This window comes from Argentina anserina, chromosome 6 (genome assembly GCF_933775445.1).
Source record: "Argentina anserina chromosome 6, drPotAnse1.1, whole genome shotgun sequence".
Classification (NCBI taxonomy): Eukaryota; Viridiplantae; Streptophyta; class Magnoliopsida; order Rosales; family Rosaceae; genus Argentina; species Argentina anserina.
The window spans coordinates 37,125,176-37,142,126 of NC_065877.1; the positions used below are offsets into that span (position 1 = coordinate 37,125,176).

The 16,951-nt window shown below is 40.7% G+C and overlaps 5 protein-coding genes across 8 annotated transcripts; 2 read left to right on the forward strand and 3 right to left on the reverse strand.

The window, feature by feature from the left end:
* Positions 1–148: 148 nt before the first annotated feature.
* On the reverse strand, positions 149–3,296 carry LOC126799715 (uncharacterized). 2 transcript variants are annotated; one of them, XM_050526966.1, is made up of 11 exons: positions 2,713–3,296; positions 2,537–2,611; positions 2,384–2,442; positions 2,137–2,281; positions 1,886–1,982; positions 1,722–1,788; positions 1,349–1,447; positions 1,088–1,180; positions 797–951; positions 596–697; positions 149–476 (listed from the first exon to the last, which is right to left on the reverse strand). In XM_050526966.1, the coding sequence occupies exons 1-11, from the start codon at positions 2,912–2,914 to the stop codon at positions 296–298; spliced, it is 1,275 nt and encodes a 424-aa protein (XP_050382923.1). In that variant the 5' UTR covers positions 2,915–3,296; the 3' UTR covers positions 149–295. The 2 variants fall into 2 exon arrangements, with proteins under 2 accessions (XP_050382923.1, XP_050382922.1); XM_050526965.1 differs by having other exon boundaries at positions 2,137–2,284.
* Positions 3,297–4,609: 1,313 nt separating this feature from the next.
* Positions 4,610–7,110, forward strand: LOC126799133 (uncharacterized). 2 transcript variants are annotated; one of them, XM_050526256.1, is made up of 5 exons: positions 4,610–4,870; positions 6,017–6,115; positions 6,205–6,313; positions 6,402–6,485; positions 6,728–7,110. In XM_050526256.1, the coding sequence occupies exons 1-5, from the start codon at positions 4,701–4,703 to the stop codon at positions 6,845–6,847; spliced, it is 582 nt and encodes a 193-aa protein (XP_050382213.1). In that variant the 5' UTR covers positions 4,610–4,700; the 3' UTR covers positions 6,848–7,110. The 2 variants fall into 2 exon arrangements, 1 of the variants encoding a protein (XP_050382213.1); XR_007672597.1 differs by having other exon boundaries at positions 4,613–4,870; positions 6,402–6,627.
* Positions 7,111–7,321: 211 nt separating this feature from the next.
* Positions 7,322–8,928, reverse strand: LOC126799132 (GEM-like protein 5). The gene is made up of 2 exons (XM_050526254.1): positions 8,186–8,928; positions 7,322–8,081 (listed from the first exon to the last, which is right to left on the reverse strand). The coding sequence occupies exons 1-2, from the start codon at positions 8,784–8,786 to the stop codon at positions 7,513–7,515; spliced, it is 1,170 nt and encodes a 389-aa protein (XP_050382211.1). The 5' UTR covers positions 8,787–8,928; the 3' UTR covers positions 7,322–7,512.
* Positions 8,929–10,339: 1,411 nt separating this feature from the next.
* On the forward strand, positions 10,340–11,642 carry LOC126799708 (cysteine-rich and transmembrane domain-containing protein WIH2). Of its 2 annotated transcripts, XM_050526959.1 has the most exons (4): positions 10,340–10,492; positions 10,587–10,839; positions 11,356–11,404; positions 11,435–11,642. In XM_050526959.1, exons 1-4 carry the CDS (start codon positions 10,456–10,458, stop codon positions 11,435–11,437), a joined length of 342 nt encoding a protein of 113 aa, XP_050382916.1. In that variant the 5' UTR covers positions 10,340–10,455; the 3' UTR covers positions 11,438–11,642. The 2 variants fall into 2 exon arrangements, with proteins under 2 accessions (XP_050382916.1, XP_050382915.1); XM_050526958.1 differs by having other exon boundaries at positions 11,356–11,642.
* A 246-nt stretch (positions 11,643–11,888) lies between these two features.
* LOC126800061 (protein AUXIN SIGNALING F-BOX 2-like) lies at positions 11,889–15,166 on the reverse strand. The gene is made up of 3 exons (XM_050527344.1): positions 14,210–15,166; positions 12,966–13,461; positions 11,889–12,879 (listed from the first exon to the last, which is right to left on the reverse strand). Exons 1-3 carry the CDS (start codon positions 14,677–14,679, stop codon positions 12,109–12,111), a joined length of 1,737 nt encoding a protein of 578 aa, XP_050383301.1. The 5' UTR covers positions 14,680–15,166; the 3' UTR covers positions 11,889–12,108.
* Positions 15,167–16,951: the final 1,785 nt, after the last annotated feature.

The following is a 16,951-nucleotide window of genomic DNA, read 5'->3' on the forward strand; positions in this document are numbered from 1 at the left end:
TGCAGGTCAGCATTCAAATCTCAAGCAGCTTGACTTCGAGCTGTTTGAACAAGTCAGCTTCTAATTGTATGGATATATACACCAGTGCTACTATATAGCTATATCGTCTTATATAAAAGTGATCGATGAATCATTTAAAACCAGACAAGACAATACAAGTTGTTAAAGATATACATATACAGACGCGGATATGGTTCAGCTAGCTGTAGTAGTGATTCATACATCAGCTCATGTGTAAGGGGGAAAAATACAACAAACAAGTCTTGTTCACCAAAATTATCTATATGTATATGCATCACAACTCACTTTCAGTCTCATCGTCATCGTTGCTGCTATCATTTAGGTGCTCTTTCAAGCTCTGGCTATGAGTTTCCCATTTTTCTGACTCCCAAGCTGAGTCGATGTCAGGTAGTTGATAGTCATCAGGCCTTAATGACAGTTGAAATTCTGGTAGGTCAGGCAAGGCTTGAAGAACCCTGCATCATTAATTAGTAGTGTGTAGTGACATATTAGTTTAGCTTATCGCGCTTGTATACATCTGTTATGTACTTTTCAGGTGATGACATGGATTTATCATATGAACTTTGTTCCTTACTTCTCTTGTTCTAAGAGGTAGCCATACATCTGGGATTTCCTTGCTGCAACTTCAGGGATTTTCTGATGCAAATGCTTCATAGCTCCCCACAGTGGTGCAGCCCTTTAAATTGATTAAGAAGAATAGAAAGTTGACATCAAGACAAGTGTATATAGAAGAGTTTCATGCTCTAGCTATTTATGCATATATACACATGTATACCTGGTAACTGGAGCTGCAAGGCAAAAGGTAAAGCAAGCTTTCTTACTCTCTGATAAAATTTCTTCTGCGGCAAGAAAACAACATACAGCGCTGACATGGCATGATGGCTCAGTACCCTTGTCAACCATCAGACCATGAAAGTAGTAAGCTGCAGCCTGGTAAATTATATGATAGGTAATAGTTAATTAGAATCGTACAAACCGGAACTAAGGAGATCCAACAGAAAGTTTTGCTGGTTTGCCAAATAATTTATAGAGTTGAGTTTGAATACGTGATAGGTTGCATTCAGACCTTGGATTCAAGAAATTTCCACTTGATGAACCACATATGCTTCTTTCCATACCCGCCATTGATGTGATCGCATCCTGACAAGCAGTGATAAGCCTGATTGCAAAGCAATGAAGAAACACTCAGCTTATAAATATGGCATCCTGCAGGACATATAGTCATATACCTTGAAACAAATTCTACACGGTTCTAATTAAGATTAGCTGTAAAATGGCGAGCTAGACTCATATAACTGCTTGTTCTTAATATATAATAACCACACACCTGGCTAAAATAGCTAAGTTGTTCACAGGCTAGTCTCCTTTTAACTGATAATGTGGCCTTCTGGCAGTCGACAGCTAAACCAAGCTGAATTTCAGTTCCCTGAGATAAATTCATCAGTATCAGTATCTTTAAGAATGAATACAAGTATCACCATTCTCCAACTCACTTAAGTATGATCGATATATTCTGTAACAAAGAAATGCAGTCCAGAACTCCAGATTCCTATCTTTCCTTTCAGAAGTATTGCAAGACTGCAAGTTATTTGGCCTTTTTTTTTTTTTTACTATAGGGATGTTTGTACACTGAAATCATTAACAGCAGCAAACTGAGTAAAATGAAGTTAAATGAGAAGTAAATATGAAATATGTCATACCTGGCCAAGAGTCTGAAACGAAATGGCCTCCAACACACCATCCTGCAAGTCTTTCGGAAAACTTTTCCTGGGTTCACAACAGATATAATGTTATAGACTTATAGTCCAATCTATATATCACTCCCAAATTTCTGCTATGTATGCGTCTATGTGAACTAACTCACTTGATATCAGGTGGTATGTGAACCAGTACATCCCGGACACAGAATTCCAAATACCCTGTTGCCTTGAGCAATAAGTCCACAGCTTCTCTCTTGCAATCTGGACAAAGAGATTATAGAGATAATCGTTAATTAGTATTCTCAAAGGCATTGAGCAATTGAGCTATACTGGTAATACTGCCTATACACAAAGCCTATTCTAAATATCATTTGTAAGGAAAAAGTTCATACAAAGTTACAATCTGAGTATTGACCTGAAGATACAGTCCTTATACTAGAGCCAGAATGGTCCTTTGGAATCATCAATGTGTCGGCCTCCGACAACGCAAGCATAGCCATCATATGAACAACACAGAGTACCTCAAACCAAGAGTTTGCTACGCATGAGGAGGCTTCCTGCTGCTTTATCATAGTATGTTACACTACAGTTAAGTTGAATCTTCTAATGAAATTAACTTTAAAAAGTAAGTTCTTTTGTTATGTATAAGTAGTCATTCATACTTGTTTCCCGTCCTCTAAACTTCTCCACTTGAATTCAACCAATCCCTCAAGACCATATTCTAATGCATCAGAAAAGCACTCAGCATTTTAGTAGTATGTCAATGTGAGAGGGAAATAAAACGAGAAACACCATTTCAAATTGAAAGCAAGGACCTTTCTTCGTGAGGCCAATTAAAAGAGATAAGTATTCCTCCAGCCCTCGGTAAAGTTCAGGTATAGCAGATCCATCTGAAATTCAAACAACAACTCCAGTAAATGATCAAATTCAAGATCCAAACAAAAAGAAGAGAAAATAATTAACAGGTAAGTAGTTATGATGCAAAACTAACCGGTGTCCTCTGCCACAAAGACAATCTGATTCCGAAGTGAAGACAATCTGTCTACAACATCTTTTGGAACTAGGCCTCTGAGCCGCTTTTGAAGATCAGATTGTGCCGGAATGCGAGTGGACGGGACAAAGACGACAACTTCAGGAACAGTCAACTTCTTCTTAGTTCCAACAGCAGCATATACAGAAGTAGCACACCCCATTTCGGTTTATAAGTTGGTGTCTATCAATGATAGTGGTTTCAAGCTAAGAATAACAACATCCTACAGAATATAAACCAGAGTCATATATACAATGGCAAATGCATGCAGCTTTATGATTTGCCAACTAAACATGCACGATGAGATAGGTGTAGGAGCTAGCTAGCGAGGAGATTAAGGAATAGAGGCCTCAGTCCCAGTGGTGTGTATTAGTGAAGGTGAAAAGCACTCAATTATAGCGGAGGCGTGAATGAGTAACCAGTGAGGCAGATTGAAAAAACCAGCAGGCATGGTGGAATAAAATATAGATGAGAGTTAGGTATGGAAGCTCAGTGATCAAGACACGTCTCACATGGCGTAGACGTAGAAATCTCATTTCTGCGCCTTAATTTGATAAAGGAGGCGTTGAAATACATAAACCCTCCGCAGATGGAGGAAGAAGAAGAACGTGAGCGAGCATGTGGCTTCCCAACCAAGGAAGAAGAGATTGTGGGGTCCATATATATGCACCTTCTTCTTCGATTCGTCTTCGTCTTCGTCTTCATCTTCATCTTCATCTTGATGATTTAATGAATTTACAACTGGCTCCATCGATCGCTCTCTCTTCTGATCTGGGCCGACATACCAGCCATCTTCCCTTTAGTTTTTACAAACACACTCGTAATCGATCTTAAACCCTCTAGCTAGCAGCTGATCTCCGCGTTCCGATTTCACACTTCAGGTTAATTAAAGGATCGATCCATCATTCATTGTACTAATTACCGGTGATTAAGGAGTCCTTATACCTACTAATTATTCTCTTCTCCATTCAATGATCGATCAAATTGAATCAATTATAAACCCCACGCATCACATGATAGATCTCCCACATACATCGATCTTCCCATGGGATTTAGGTACAGTTGGGTTAACGCGTACGTTACCAATAAATCAAATGCCGGATTCCCCTTATTTTAAGAGAAATATAATTATCAACAAGTTGCAGCACCCCAGATTAATCATGCATGTTACCAAGCATGGATACAACACAGCCTGCTCATTGCCTGGTTTGCAGAGTATGACATCCCGATTACGTGCATTGTCTTAGTAAAGTATATCCATCTAAATCACCCAGGTGCATTCTTAATTCATATAAAGTAGATCTACAACCCAATTACTGTACTTAATGCCATCTCATTCTCATAGTTAATTGAGTGTCTCCAGAAAATAAGAGATTACAAAGAGTACGTATAAAATTTATGTGTACATGTAATTGTGTATTGTACAGTTGTACTTCTCATAAGAAAAAAGAAAAAGAAAAAGGTACCATTGTGTGTCTCTTGACCCAAATCCCTAAAATGAAATGTGAAGGGATCAACAGACCTCAAAATTGTATATATACACGTTGGTCATCGAATTCCTGTTGCAAGTTGGACAAGTCTTTTCCCGGTGATCGTATTTCGTGTTGTTCGTCTTTTATTTTCTTCTTTAAAAAAACTGACAAAGCCTCATATGTGTACTTGAACCATATTATTTTTCCAGACCATACTCTTAACTTTTATTGGCGATTAATTTTACGCAATTTTTTCAGAAATTCTGAATTTCGACGTAACAGAATAAACAGACTGAAATGCTATTGGTCCAAAATGTCTACTATGACTAGAGTAGGCTGTGTAAGTTACGGAAATGCCCACTGTGGGAGGGTAGGCAAGTGTGAATAAAACATTTTCTGGAATCGCGAAAGAGCATCCAACTCCCCAAACCAAAACCCTCAGCGACTCCGCCACGACTCTCACAAATCAAATCGGAAATGGCCAGGCCACTGTTCTTGACTCTGCTCTCTCTCCTCCTCCTCACGACGGCGCTTGCCAGCTCAGACTCGCCGTTCATCGTCGCGCACAAGAAGGCCACCCTCAACAGGCTCAAGTCGGGCGCCGAGCGCGTTGCCGTCTCTATTGATATCTACAACCAAGGATCTTCGTAAGTTGGCGACTTCCGATCTCAATTATTGTTGCATTTGCTCTCTGATTTACAGATCCAGCTTAGCGTTGAATATTTGTTATCCTTTTGCTGTTAGATCCATTCGACCTTTTGCTTGCTTGCATGCTTTGTTATGTATTCACAATTAGGTTTTTTGCTTGCTGAGCTTTTGATCGTAATGAATTATTCACATCTTTATTGATTACTGGTTTTAATCGTAACTTAGTGATTCGAGTAGTGTTTTTTTTATGAGTAGTCCTGTAGAGTCAGTAAACCTGATGCTGTGCTTGTCTCAGTAAGCAAGATTGATTTCAATCATCTTCTTTCGAGATAGTTACAGCTATAGGCCTAACAATTTCAGTCTTGTTTTTCGCATTATCTTTTTGAATTTGTCTGGTTGCAAAAGGTCAGGGAGTTCATTCGTGTCATAATTTGTATTCTAAGTTGTGTGTTTATTTATACATTGAATGTGAAATGATTGAATTTGGAACCAGTCGACGCACGGTAGGAATTGTAGGGGAGTGATGAGAATAAGAACCAGCGAGCCATTTGACCTTGTGTAGGGAGGATGGGAATTTCATAGATAGTGTGTTCTTAGGTATATAAGTGCATCAAGTGGTAAAATAACTGAGCTACGTTGCTGTCCCTTCCTGAGATCTCCTCTGAACTGAGCTTTGATCAGCCAACCTCCGCAAACTTTGTTATATTACAGGGGTTGGTTATGGGATTAAGGTCATTACCATGTGCATCTACAGAACAACTCAATGGTTAACAGGGTTTGTTTGCATCATGTTAGTTGCTTTACACGTTTCTCTAATTTTTGGAAGTCATTTTTGTGTACGTTTCATGTTATTTCTGTATAATATACACGGATGTCTTTATGTGTTCAAGTATATTGGTATTATATAACGCCTTCACATGCATTCGAATTGGTGGTTAAATCCATCACAGGAGAGGCACAAATGTGATAACACATTTTGAAAAGTTTCATTTTGTCATGTGAACCAATCTTTCATTTTTGTAATCTCCCACAATTCCACTGTGCAAGTTTATATCTTATTACATTGATTAATTTTATGTTGATTCTTCATAAATATACATTTTTTGTAACTAAATTGGTGATAACCTGCAATGTTTCATTTGCAGAACTGCATATGATGTGAGTTTGAGTGATGAGAGCTGGCCTCGGGATCTCTTTGATATTGTCAGTGGTAATGCTTCCAAGTCATGGGAAAGGCTTGATGCGTAAGTGCCAGCTGTCCAATATGAATCTTGCTTCTGTGTATGCTTTCGACTTTCGACTTCTTTTGTTTATCATTTCATAATTTTCGCAGAGGTGGCATTATATCCCACTCTTTTGAATTGGAGGCCAAGGTGAAGGGAATGTTTAGTGGTGCACCAGCTGTTGTTACATTTCGCATTCCCACAACGGCTGCTCTTCAGGTTGAATAGAATGTCCATGGCCCTTGTATATCTGATTCTCTTTTGTTTTTTTAACTACTTATCACGTGGGCTTTTCTTGTTTCTTTAGGAGGCATATTCAACCCCCATCCTGCCTTTAGATGTTCTTGCTGACAGGGCTCCTGAGAAGAAATTGGAGTGGGTAAGTAGAAAGGCTGCTGCGTTTAAGTGGTATTGCAGATAGCAGTTATATTTGGTATTCTGGTTGTAGGTAACTTTTCTGGTGCTAACTGAGGTTTTGCTTTGTATTTTCATATAATAATCTCGGCTGTGGGGGCGAATATTATCAGACTAAGGTATGATATGTCTTTTCTATGCATTTGGTATACTTTATTGGGTCTTAAGCGATTCTCAATAGCTAATGTCCCTTTCTCATATTGTCCATGTGTATTTCAGAGGCTGCTGGCAAAGTATGGGTCTCTGATCTCTGTGTTATCCATTGTGGTTCTGTTTGTATACCTGGTAGCTACTCCAGGTAAGTCTGGTGGTGCAAAGGGAAGCAAGAAGAAGCGCTAGGCAGTGGAGATGCAACTTCAGTGGGATAGCATATGAGCAACTTGTTATAGCTTCATGCTAACACAGGTTTCTGCATTGCCGAGTTGATTTCCTCTCAGAGTTAGTGGCACATGTTAGTTGTCTGAAACTTGCAAACGAATAGTTTATTAACAAGTTAGTGTAAGATGAACTAGCTGAGTCATACAGTGGGCTTGAACCCAAAAGCGGATCTTTGCCATGTCTTATAATCAGTAATTGCTCCATCAGTTTTGGATTCAAGGTTATATTTAGTGTTTCGTTTTTGTTAAAATGTATGGTTGGCCATGAATACTAATGGATTCAGTCTGGGTTTCTTCATCATGAATTTTTGTTGTACTGGAAATAGTAATTTCTGGCAAATGGCGACTGCAGAAAGCAGTCTGCGTTACAGTAAACTAATCAGTTTTTGTGTGTTACTCTTCTCGTTTGCCTATTTAGAAATCAGAACAGCTGCAGTAGCGTAGGGAAGTTGCAACATCTATTAGCTGAAAAGAAATAGAATAGCACAAAAATAAAACATGAAATAGTAATAGTACAATGAAAGAATCCATATGCATGCTCTTATTCTATTATGTAATTTCGCGGAAAGAAGGGAACTCAAAATCAAGCAGTCAATAAAACACAGCCAAGGGACTAGCTAGACTAGTCTAGTCACCTCCCTTCTTTTGATCATGGTCATGGTCACCCCCCTTCTTATGATCCTGGTTATGTTCAGAAGTAGCAGCAGGCTTCTCATATTGGGGAGGTTGGACTGCAAATCCAGACGCTACGAAAGTAGATATACTCTCCGTAAGATGCTTGGATGCTTTTTCATAATTGACAAACCCCATGAACCAGAAATCATGGCCGTCAATGGTCACAATCTGGAGGTACCTCTCCGTCGCATTCTCCCTCATCATCACTGGATTGATAGTCGCAACATTTGCCAATGGCACCATGACCTTGTAGTAGCTCCATGTCACCTGACCGGAAGGCGCCGTGAATGACAAGGGCCGGTCGCTGCAAAAAGCGGTGTGGATATTGGACAGGTAAAGAGTTCCGGCGACTGGTCCGGTGGATGTGGAGAGATAACAGGCGAATGATTTGTGGAGCTTCTCATTGGGGTATGTCGCAAATGTCTGCTTGTACAGAGCCTCAAATCCACCTCCTGTCAATGCTTTGGCTTGCAGGTTCATCTTCGCCCACGCTGCTCCCGACACAGATGTCCCTGTTTTCACTGAACAATACCAAACACCAAATTAATCAACTGAGCTAATTAGTCATCCATGGTTGAAATATAGATAATAATTAAGGTGATCTAAGCAAGGTGGGAGTACGTACGGTTGTGCCAGATGTTGTTGGCCATGGACTCGGCCTTGTGGCTCCATGAATTGAAGACATTGAGCATTGATTGGGTGGGATTGCTGGAGCTGCTGGCCTTGTTGTTGTGATCGACGGGTTGGTACTGGAGGTAGGGATAATGGAAGCTCTGTGCTTTTTCCGTACCATCGGCAGCAACTCCCCAGAGAGCTGCCTTCTTGTTGTCGGGGTGACAAGTTGGGACAGCAGGGTGTCCCATGACGTGAGTCCCCCATTTCTCTGGCTCGTCCTCCGCCGCGGCCTTGGCTTTGAGATCTTGGCCGTCAAAGGTGGGTGGTGCTGCTGCGGGTACTTGCTCAGATGAAGATGAGGATGGAATATCTTTCTGATGGTGATGATCATGAGGAGGAGCAGGTTGCCATTTTTCCAAGTGGTCAGCAGTGATGGCGGGAGTTTGAGGTTTAGGGGCTTCTGGTGGAGAAGGGGTTTGATAAAATGGATTGATATCTTCAGGCGCGGGAGTGGGATGAGATTGATGAAAAGGGTTTGCTTCTTGTTGTGTGAGAGGTGGAGGAATGGAAGGGTACATAGGTGGTTGAGGTTCCTGGTTGCTGTTGTTCATCTTATTCTCGCCTGAAAATCTTCAGAGATTAAGGAGGAAATCGGAAAACAACAAAGAAGAGTAAACAGTTGGATGAGGTTGGTTTGAATGGTGTTGTGAATTATGAGCGACCATATATATAAAAAAGAGACCGGTGCTCCTTTGATGACTTTCTAGAAACAAATCAGTTTTATAAATATTGTTGATTTGTTTGGATCATATATAAGGATGGAAAGGGCTACATCGATGTAATCGGGTCATGTGAAACCGAAAAGGTTGACTTGTGAATCCAAAAACACGGTTTAATAATGAACATCCGGCTTTGCTTAGCCGTGTTATATATTTTTGTAGCTTCTTCTTCTTCTTCCTTGCAACAGATCAAACAACATGACTAAGCTACCTTCAGCTTCTAGATAACCTATTGTCATTCGATTATTTCAATTAAGGAACCACGTATTTGTTCCACTCTAGGTTGCACGGAATCGGATACGGGTACGTGGAAGCGAAACGTTTGGAAACGCGAAAGCGTGTTTTTCAAAAAATTTAGGAAGCGGGTACGTTTTGGAAACGTCAAAATAAAAAAAAAATATATATATATAAATTATACAAAAAATAAATATAATAACAAATTTTTAATTTAAATAACTCAAAATCTCAAATAAAAAAACATAAAAAAAACCTTTATTTTTTGGAAACTCGCGTTTCCACCGCGTTTCCAATTCAGAAACTCGCGTTTCCACTGCGTTTCCAAAACTCATTTTTCTGGAAACACGTTTTCGAACGTTTCCGGGCATTTCCGGCACGTTTCCGGACATTTCCGGCGCGTTTCCGTGTTTCCTAGGTTCCACTCGCATTTGGCTGCAACCTCCAATTTCAAGTTAAACGTGATGGGGACTCTGATGAGCATTGTCGATGTACTTGATCCATTATTGGAATTCAGAAAGAGCTAGGAATTCAACTGCCAGTTGAAATGCTCTAATACTGTACCACCAATCAGTCTCGATTTTCAAAGGGATTATCTTCTAAGATAGACAAAAAGATTGAGTGCGACTGGAATTATCCGAGCCAGTTTTCTATTGATAATAAGAGAAGTTCTATCAAAACACACAACTTGTATGGAATAAGACAAAATTAGTGCTTTGTCACATTTGTGTATGACTCATTATTCTATATCAATTTGGAATAGTGTTGTTCGCATAGAGAGCATAATCTAAATAATGACACACAGGTATACGATCTGCGAAAGCAATACGCCAATACCTATTCTTGCCTGCTAGCTGTTTCACCAAAGGTATGCAAAGCTGGCATCAACACACCACAAGCACCACTTAGGTATTAAGTTTTCCCGGATGTTGGGCAATAGTCTTACAAAGTCTGCTTTCAGAGTCTACTTAAGCTACAAACTTTAGTGTTACGACTCACGACAACCATATATTTAGCAATTAGCACAAACTTGACCACGGTTAGCAACTTAAACTGTCCCTCACAGCCCCTCGTTGCAAAACTGAATTCTCCTCGATCTCGAATCCGAGAACAATGTTGGGTTTGTAGGAAGCCCACTGGGCTTTATGATGTGGTCCACAACAGCCTGGACACCACCAAGAATATAGGGACCCACAAACAGGGTATGTAAGTGCGTTTTCATTGGGTACCAAATTCAGGCGACCCGAGAAGCATTTAGGAAGAAGAGATGAGCTACCACCAAGCACCTCCTCCGCCGCCACCAGGCATCAATCTTCTTCGTCTTTCTCTTTGTATTCCGATCTCATCTATTTAGTTTTAACCAATCATTTAATACCTTCTTGTGTCTATGTAATGAAGGCTACCCGTATCCCCCACCGGGTTACCCATCAGCGCCGCCGTACGAAGGCTACCCGCCGCCACCTCCTCCGGGGTATTCTCCTCACGGATACGGCCCTCCACCGCCGCCGCCGCCGCCGTACGAGGGGTACCAAGGGTATTTCAACGGGGGCTACCCTCCTCCGCCTCCGCCGCAATACCAGCAGCACTGCCACCACGATCATCACCATTACCAGGGTCAGGATGATGGCTGCATCTCTTTCTTCAGAGGCTGGTTTGTTTCGTTTACTTTCTTTTCTGCTTTGTTCTTGTTTTACATGAAGTCATTAATCAAATGGGTTTTATCTTTCAATGTCATATTCAAATAGCTTGGTTTGCTCTGTGAAATACTCATTTGATTTTTCTGCTAAATCTACGATGTAACTGCGACATTTTTATCGGAACTAGGGAAAGTAGAATAGATCCTTCAAACTGGCTGTGATCTTAGCCCTCATTTGTCTAGCACGGCAGAGAATACAAAATGAATAATAACATGCTGTTCTAATGATTTGGCATTCATAGCGTATTCTTCTAGAATTTGATCTTTGGCTCCTCTGTTGATTACCTTTACTATATCTGTTCTTCCAGTACGATAAATTGGAGGGAGGGGTTTGTAACTTTCCGGTAGCTTTCTAACTTTTGGGTTGCTAGATCCAACTTATAATACCTGTTTTGAGGCTTCGGTTTCGTATCGACTATAATGTTTCGGTTATACAACGGAACTAATGACTTCTTTCTTTTACCTGTCCAGCTTTGGTGCGCTATTCTGCTGTTGTTTGCTGGAGCAGTGCTGCTTCTTTTGATCATGAAGTGATGGAAGGCCGAAGACATGATTTATTTCTCAAGTTTGTCTATGTTTGATGTTATATCCTGGACGAACCGATGAACAATCTGCTGCATCTTTACATTCATAGAATTTGCATCAGAGTATATGGCTCTGGTAATGATTGTTTTGCCTCCTATGTGATTATTAAGTGAAACGTTTATGGCACATTGTTGATGTGTATAATGTTATAAGATCAAGAAGAACAAGTGGTTTATGACCTTATATATCCGATAGCTTGTAAATCTTAATAAAATATGACATTATGTTGTTACATCCAGTTCGAAATATAGAGATCTCCAAGACCTGGTTAGGAAATATGAACACAATCGGGAATAGGCCAGCCAATAGGGTAATATATTTGATATTACCTTCAGAGCGTTCTGCCGTTATTTCACACAAGTCGAGCTTATACCAAATCATCAATTGAGAGCGGTAGTTTCCTTGAATTCCCTTGCGCATTGTTCAATCTTCCTAAAAAATAAGATAATGACACTGAACGCTCATCCATCATCAACCAACTGATTTGAATCTATTCTTATCACCAAAAGTTACAATATCCGAATTCAAACTTTTTATCACTAATACAAATGTTGGATTATGATCTGCTAATAAGTAACCAAAGTGCTTTATAACAAGAAAAAAAAATTGACAGTCTAAATAAACAAGAGAAGCAGGCAGCTACAAAGTCCAGACAAACCATGGCTTATCCTCCCTCGGCCCTTCTAATGTGCGGTAGACATACATCTTCTCAACTTTTTGCTCATCATCGAGAACCAATTCCTTCTGATCATTTTCATTTATGATCTCCACATTAAGGCCCGGCATGTTCATTGCAAGAGTCTTGCAGCCCCCAAGAGTTACTTCACAGGACGACATCCAAAGGGATCGCATTGTTTCATACTTCCTCACGTCCTTCAGAAGTGCCCCATCACCGAACGGGCTGTCCCTAATCTCAAGCTTCCTTAGCTTCTTGCATCCATTCAATACATAAAGCATACCTTTGTCGCTATTTCCAGCAAATCCAATAGAAAGCATCTCAAGCTGCTCCGCATACATCCCAATGTAAAGGAAAACATGGTCAGTCAAAAGGCCAGAGAGTGACAACCGCCTAAGCTTTTTGCATGCCTGAACAATTGCCCCAAAACCTTCATCTAGTGGCTGCAGAGTGACAGGGTCAGGTTTCATGGGATCAAGGAGTGCCAACCTGAACCGTATGAAATTAGGGCAGTTCTTAGCAACAGTTAAGAGAGCAGCATTGGTCATCTGCTGGCAGAAGTAAAGCAAAGAATGAAGCTTTGGACAGCCAGCAGATATGGCAACAAGGCCTTCTTCTGTTACAGCGGCATGCCCAACTCCAAATGGATCAGAGGGAAACACTCTCAATTCTTGCAATTCTTTACAAGTTGAAGCTACTACAGCTAGTCCTTTATCTCCGATACAATCAAGTATCTGTATGCATAAAGAAAACATTGTCAACGATTTTTCTTGTATGGAACAAACAAACAAAAACAGTGAAAATAAACGAAAGACCATACCCATAAACGTTGAAGTCTCCCACAGTTGCGAATTAATTTTATGAGATCGCTACCGTGAACTCCAGGAGCATAGCTAAGGTTCAAAGATGTCAAACTCAAGCATATAGGATAGAAAGCTGGGAGAGAAGAAGAAGTAACCTCTAACAACCCTGACAAGCTCTTAACTGATTTACATTTAAGTATGGCAGCCTTCAGTTTGCTGTAGGACTCAGAATCAGGATCTAGAACATAAGAGCCAATGCCCAAATCAACGAGTTGAGGTGACTGCATCAATAACTTTAGGAGAGTGTCGGGAGGGACAGCACGATTAACCCTCAGGACTTTGAGGTTTGGAGATCTAGCCACAAGTCTCTCGAGAGCAGCTAAATTGATTTCTCCTTTCAAGCATGCAAAATTCAGGGATACTAGAGAGGTACAGCTTTCGGGAAAGCAGCTAAGCCAATGGCCTCTATGATCATCAATGTCATTTTCCTGCAGATCCAGCTCCTTAATAAACCTATATAGAATAAAGATTGGACGAAGTTAGGCATACAACAATGTCCGGTAAAACTCAACTCAGTTGTGTAATATAACTTTATACCCTTCCTATTCGATTAAAAGTTTGGAGAGAAATATCAAATCTAAACAAGTCGATGGGTTAAAGATCATCAATTGGCATGATATACAGGTTAAGATAGCTTAAAAGTGAAACCCAAACTACTCCGTCCACAATTTTACCGTACAAATTCAGCAAAAAAGGATAGAAATCGAAATAAATAACATGTGAACTTTTGAAATCGATACAGTTGGAAGTATAACTGATATAAACTCAAACGGTCAACACGAAAAAAGGTATGGAGACACAAGGATTAGTAAGCTGCAAACATGTTTACCACCAGAAACCAGTAGCAACAGAACTGTACATTAAAGACAACAAGAAAGCTACAAGTTCGCAACACAAAGAGGTCATTAATGTAAATCCAAGTAAAGAGCTTCCTCATTGTACAAACTGTTGCTCACCACACCAGAGTTTGACTTCCAAACTCCATAAACAATGAATCTAACAAAGTAGGACTGTACATAAATGGCCAGGAGTCAAAAGTAAGTGAAGCATCCCCTGTGTTAAAAAAAGCGCAACAAGCCCCCTAAACTCTAAATAGCATTAACTCAAGTAGGCTGAGATTAAGATAAGTATAACAACTGCAAATCACATTCCAAAAACTATCAAAATTAGCAACAAACATGGAAGGAAATAGTGAACTAACCTACAATTGGCAGCTACAGCAGCCAGGCCATCAGTGGTAAAGCCCTCGCAGCTAACAAGAACCAAAGACTTGAAATTGAGAAAAGACCTGGAAAGCAAATCAAGGGTTTCATCAGAGACCACCATTCTCTTGAGCTTGAGCTCCTCCAAGCCCACACGGTTATCAGCGAGGGCTTCAATCCAAGGGTCAACGGAGCCTCCCCAGTCATGAGGGACCAAGTCGAAGTCGGCAAAGTGAGGCTTCCCCTTCAAAGTAAGAGACTTGAGTCCCGGAAAGCGTGAAATGACTCTCTCAGGGCTGATGGCGTAGCAATTCCCAATGGCCACTCTCTCCCGGCTGAATCTCTCTATCTTATACCACGATTTGCACACCAACGACACGGCGTTTCGGTCCCTCTGATTCGTGACGAAGCCGAAGATGTACTCTATCACTTGGTCTGGGAAGTAATTCATCCTTGCCTCTTTTACCATTCAATCACCGTTCACCAAATAATCGAAACAAAGAAATGAACTTGCCCGCTTGCCAGTATTAACAGACAAAAAAGCACAAAAGACTCAATCGAACAACACTTCGAACCACAAAGGCAACAACTTTTGGAAGAATCCGAGATGTCTACATGAATGAATGAAAGAAACCGAGCAGATCGAAGAAGATTGAAAAGCTAATAAACTAGCTAGCAATCCTCACAACTGAAATGATATCACTTTATTTGTTTGACATGAGCTCAGATCTGCAGTGAAAGATGATGAGAGCAAGAAAGAAAGAAAAAGAGTAGCTGAAATTGAGGGAAGAAAACAGTGTTGAATTGGATTTGATCAGTGTAGTGATGATCTAGAAATGAATAAGTGATGATTACATGTAGAAACAAAACAGAGAGGAAATGTTTAGCATAGATCTCTCAGAATATATATTATCCTGCGAGAGAGAGAGAGAGAGAGCTGTGGAAGCTCAAGCAAGCTCAGCGCTCTAGTGGCCAATTAAATTAAGCAGGGTTGTTGGTTTAGGGTTGGGCATCGGACGGTAGAGAAGGGAAAACAGGAAGCGAATCTAGACCGTGGAATGAGTGGGCATGCATGTGTCTTTATCACTGCTTCCGAACAAGGAAGGGCCTCTGTCTCTGCCAAAGTCATTACTAAAGATATCAGCGATGGACTGACATCCCATATCCCATATCAAATCATATTCGCTTGCTCCCCAATTACCAAAACACCCCCCCCAGCAATCCCCTTTGAGATAAGGTTGGCCGAGCCTTCGACGCGTGTCCACACCTCGCAGCGAGTGGTGCCATTTCTATACTCTCTCGCGCTGCAACTTCTTCGGGGAGAAAGAATCCGTCTTTTTCTTTATGCGTCAGAAAATAACTCTTCTTTTTTTTTTCCTCTTTGTTTGGTATCGTTCATTTTCTACGTGGACTTTGGTTTGCTACTACAGTACTGCCTAGTGGCCAGTGCTGCTGCTGTTGTTTTTACTGGACGAGTGCGATACAGTTACTGTGTGGATAAAAAGTGAGTGAGTAATGATGACGGGGTGGGGGATTTTTCTTTCACTTTATTAAACTTTGCTTCAATGATCTTCATCGGATAATGACTGTAGCTTGAGTGATTGACCTTGAAAACTCGGCAGCAGTAGTTACGTAGTAGAAGGAATAGTAAACAGTAAAAAAGGTAAATACGGATGTTGAATGAATTCGTGATGATGAGGATCAATAGATTCGTAAGAGTGCTGTAACTAGGGTCTAGGTGTACTGTATACCGTACCGTACGTGGACGTCATTGGTTGCTTAACCTACGTACAACTTTCCTAATAAGTTTTTTGGAGCTACCTGTAGTGTGCGTATGCGGCAGATTAGAATTTAGAAGAGTGAGAAGACCAGACTCTATTATATATGCCACTACTGTCATATCTAGATGTTTAATAATTGCATTGCGTACATACTCTGAGTCCTCTCTCTGGCATTAACTTTTCATGGATCAATTAACCGGCTGGCTTAATTACCACATGATCCATACAGATATTTATCTATCAATCACTTTGAAAAGAGGCCTCAATTAGTGACCATGATGGAGGTGGCCGGTGGAGAATTCCGTAGCTGCGATGCCTAGCGCGCTAATGCTACATTATATATACAGTAGAAGACGGATGGATATGTATTGTTGGGCGGTGGCTTTATATTGCGTGCCATATAATTGTGGTTATCAGGGAAATTATATGCAATGCATTATGTAAATATATATATGTGGATATATCGAGGGAAGAAGAGGCGAAATCACAATCACATTCCTTAATACTCCCTTGATTATTTATGTGTGCGCTATATGTTGAGAGTGGAGGGCGGCCTTGATCGAGACTAGAGAACTGAGACGGATGTGCGCATGCATCGCGTGGTCCTTGCTACCTGCTCGCACCTTAGCTTGCCTCTTGAAACTGGTCCACACTGGTATACTAATTAGTTTCCTGGCTTGGCTAGGCCGGCCTGCCAATACCTCCCTTGTCGCCGTCGATCGTATTGGTGCTTACTTGATCGATCACTAGTAATCTCAAGCACAAGACAAGATCGACAGACTGACAATTAATGGATCGTCGTACCTACGTGGTCCATCTCCTTCTCTCTTTTAAAGCAACAACACAACTAGCCTGCCTACAATGACTACAGATCGAACCAACCTGCGACTGCGTGTGCAAGAAAACGTACTACTTAAGATGGATCGTCGCCTTTATCATATTACAGATCTGGTCTGTCCT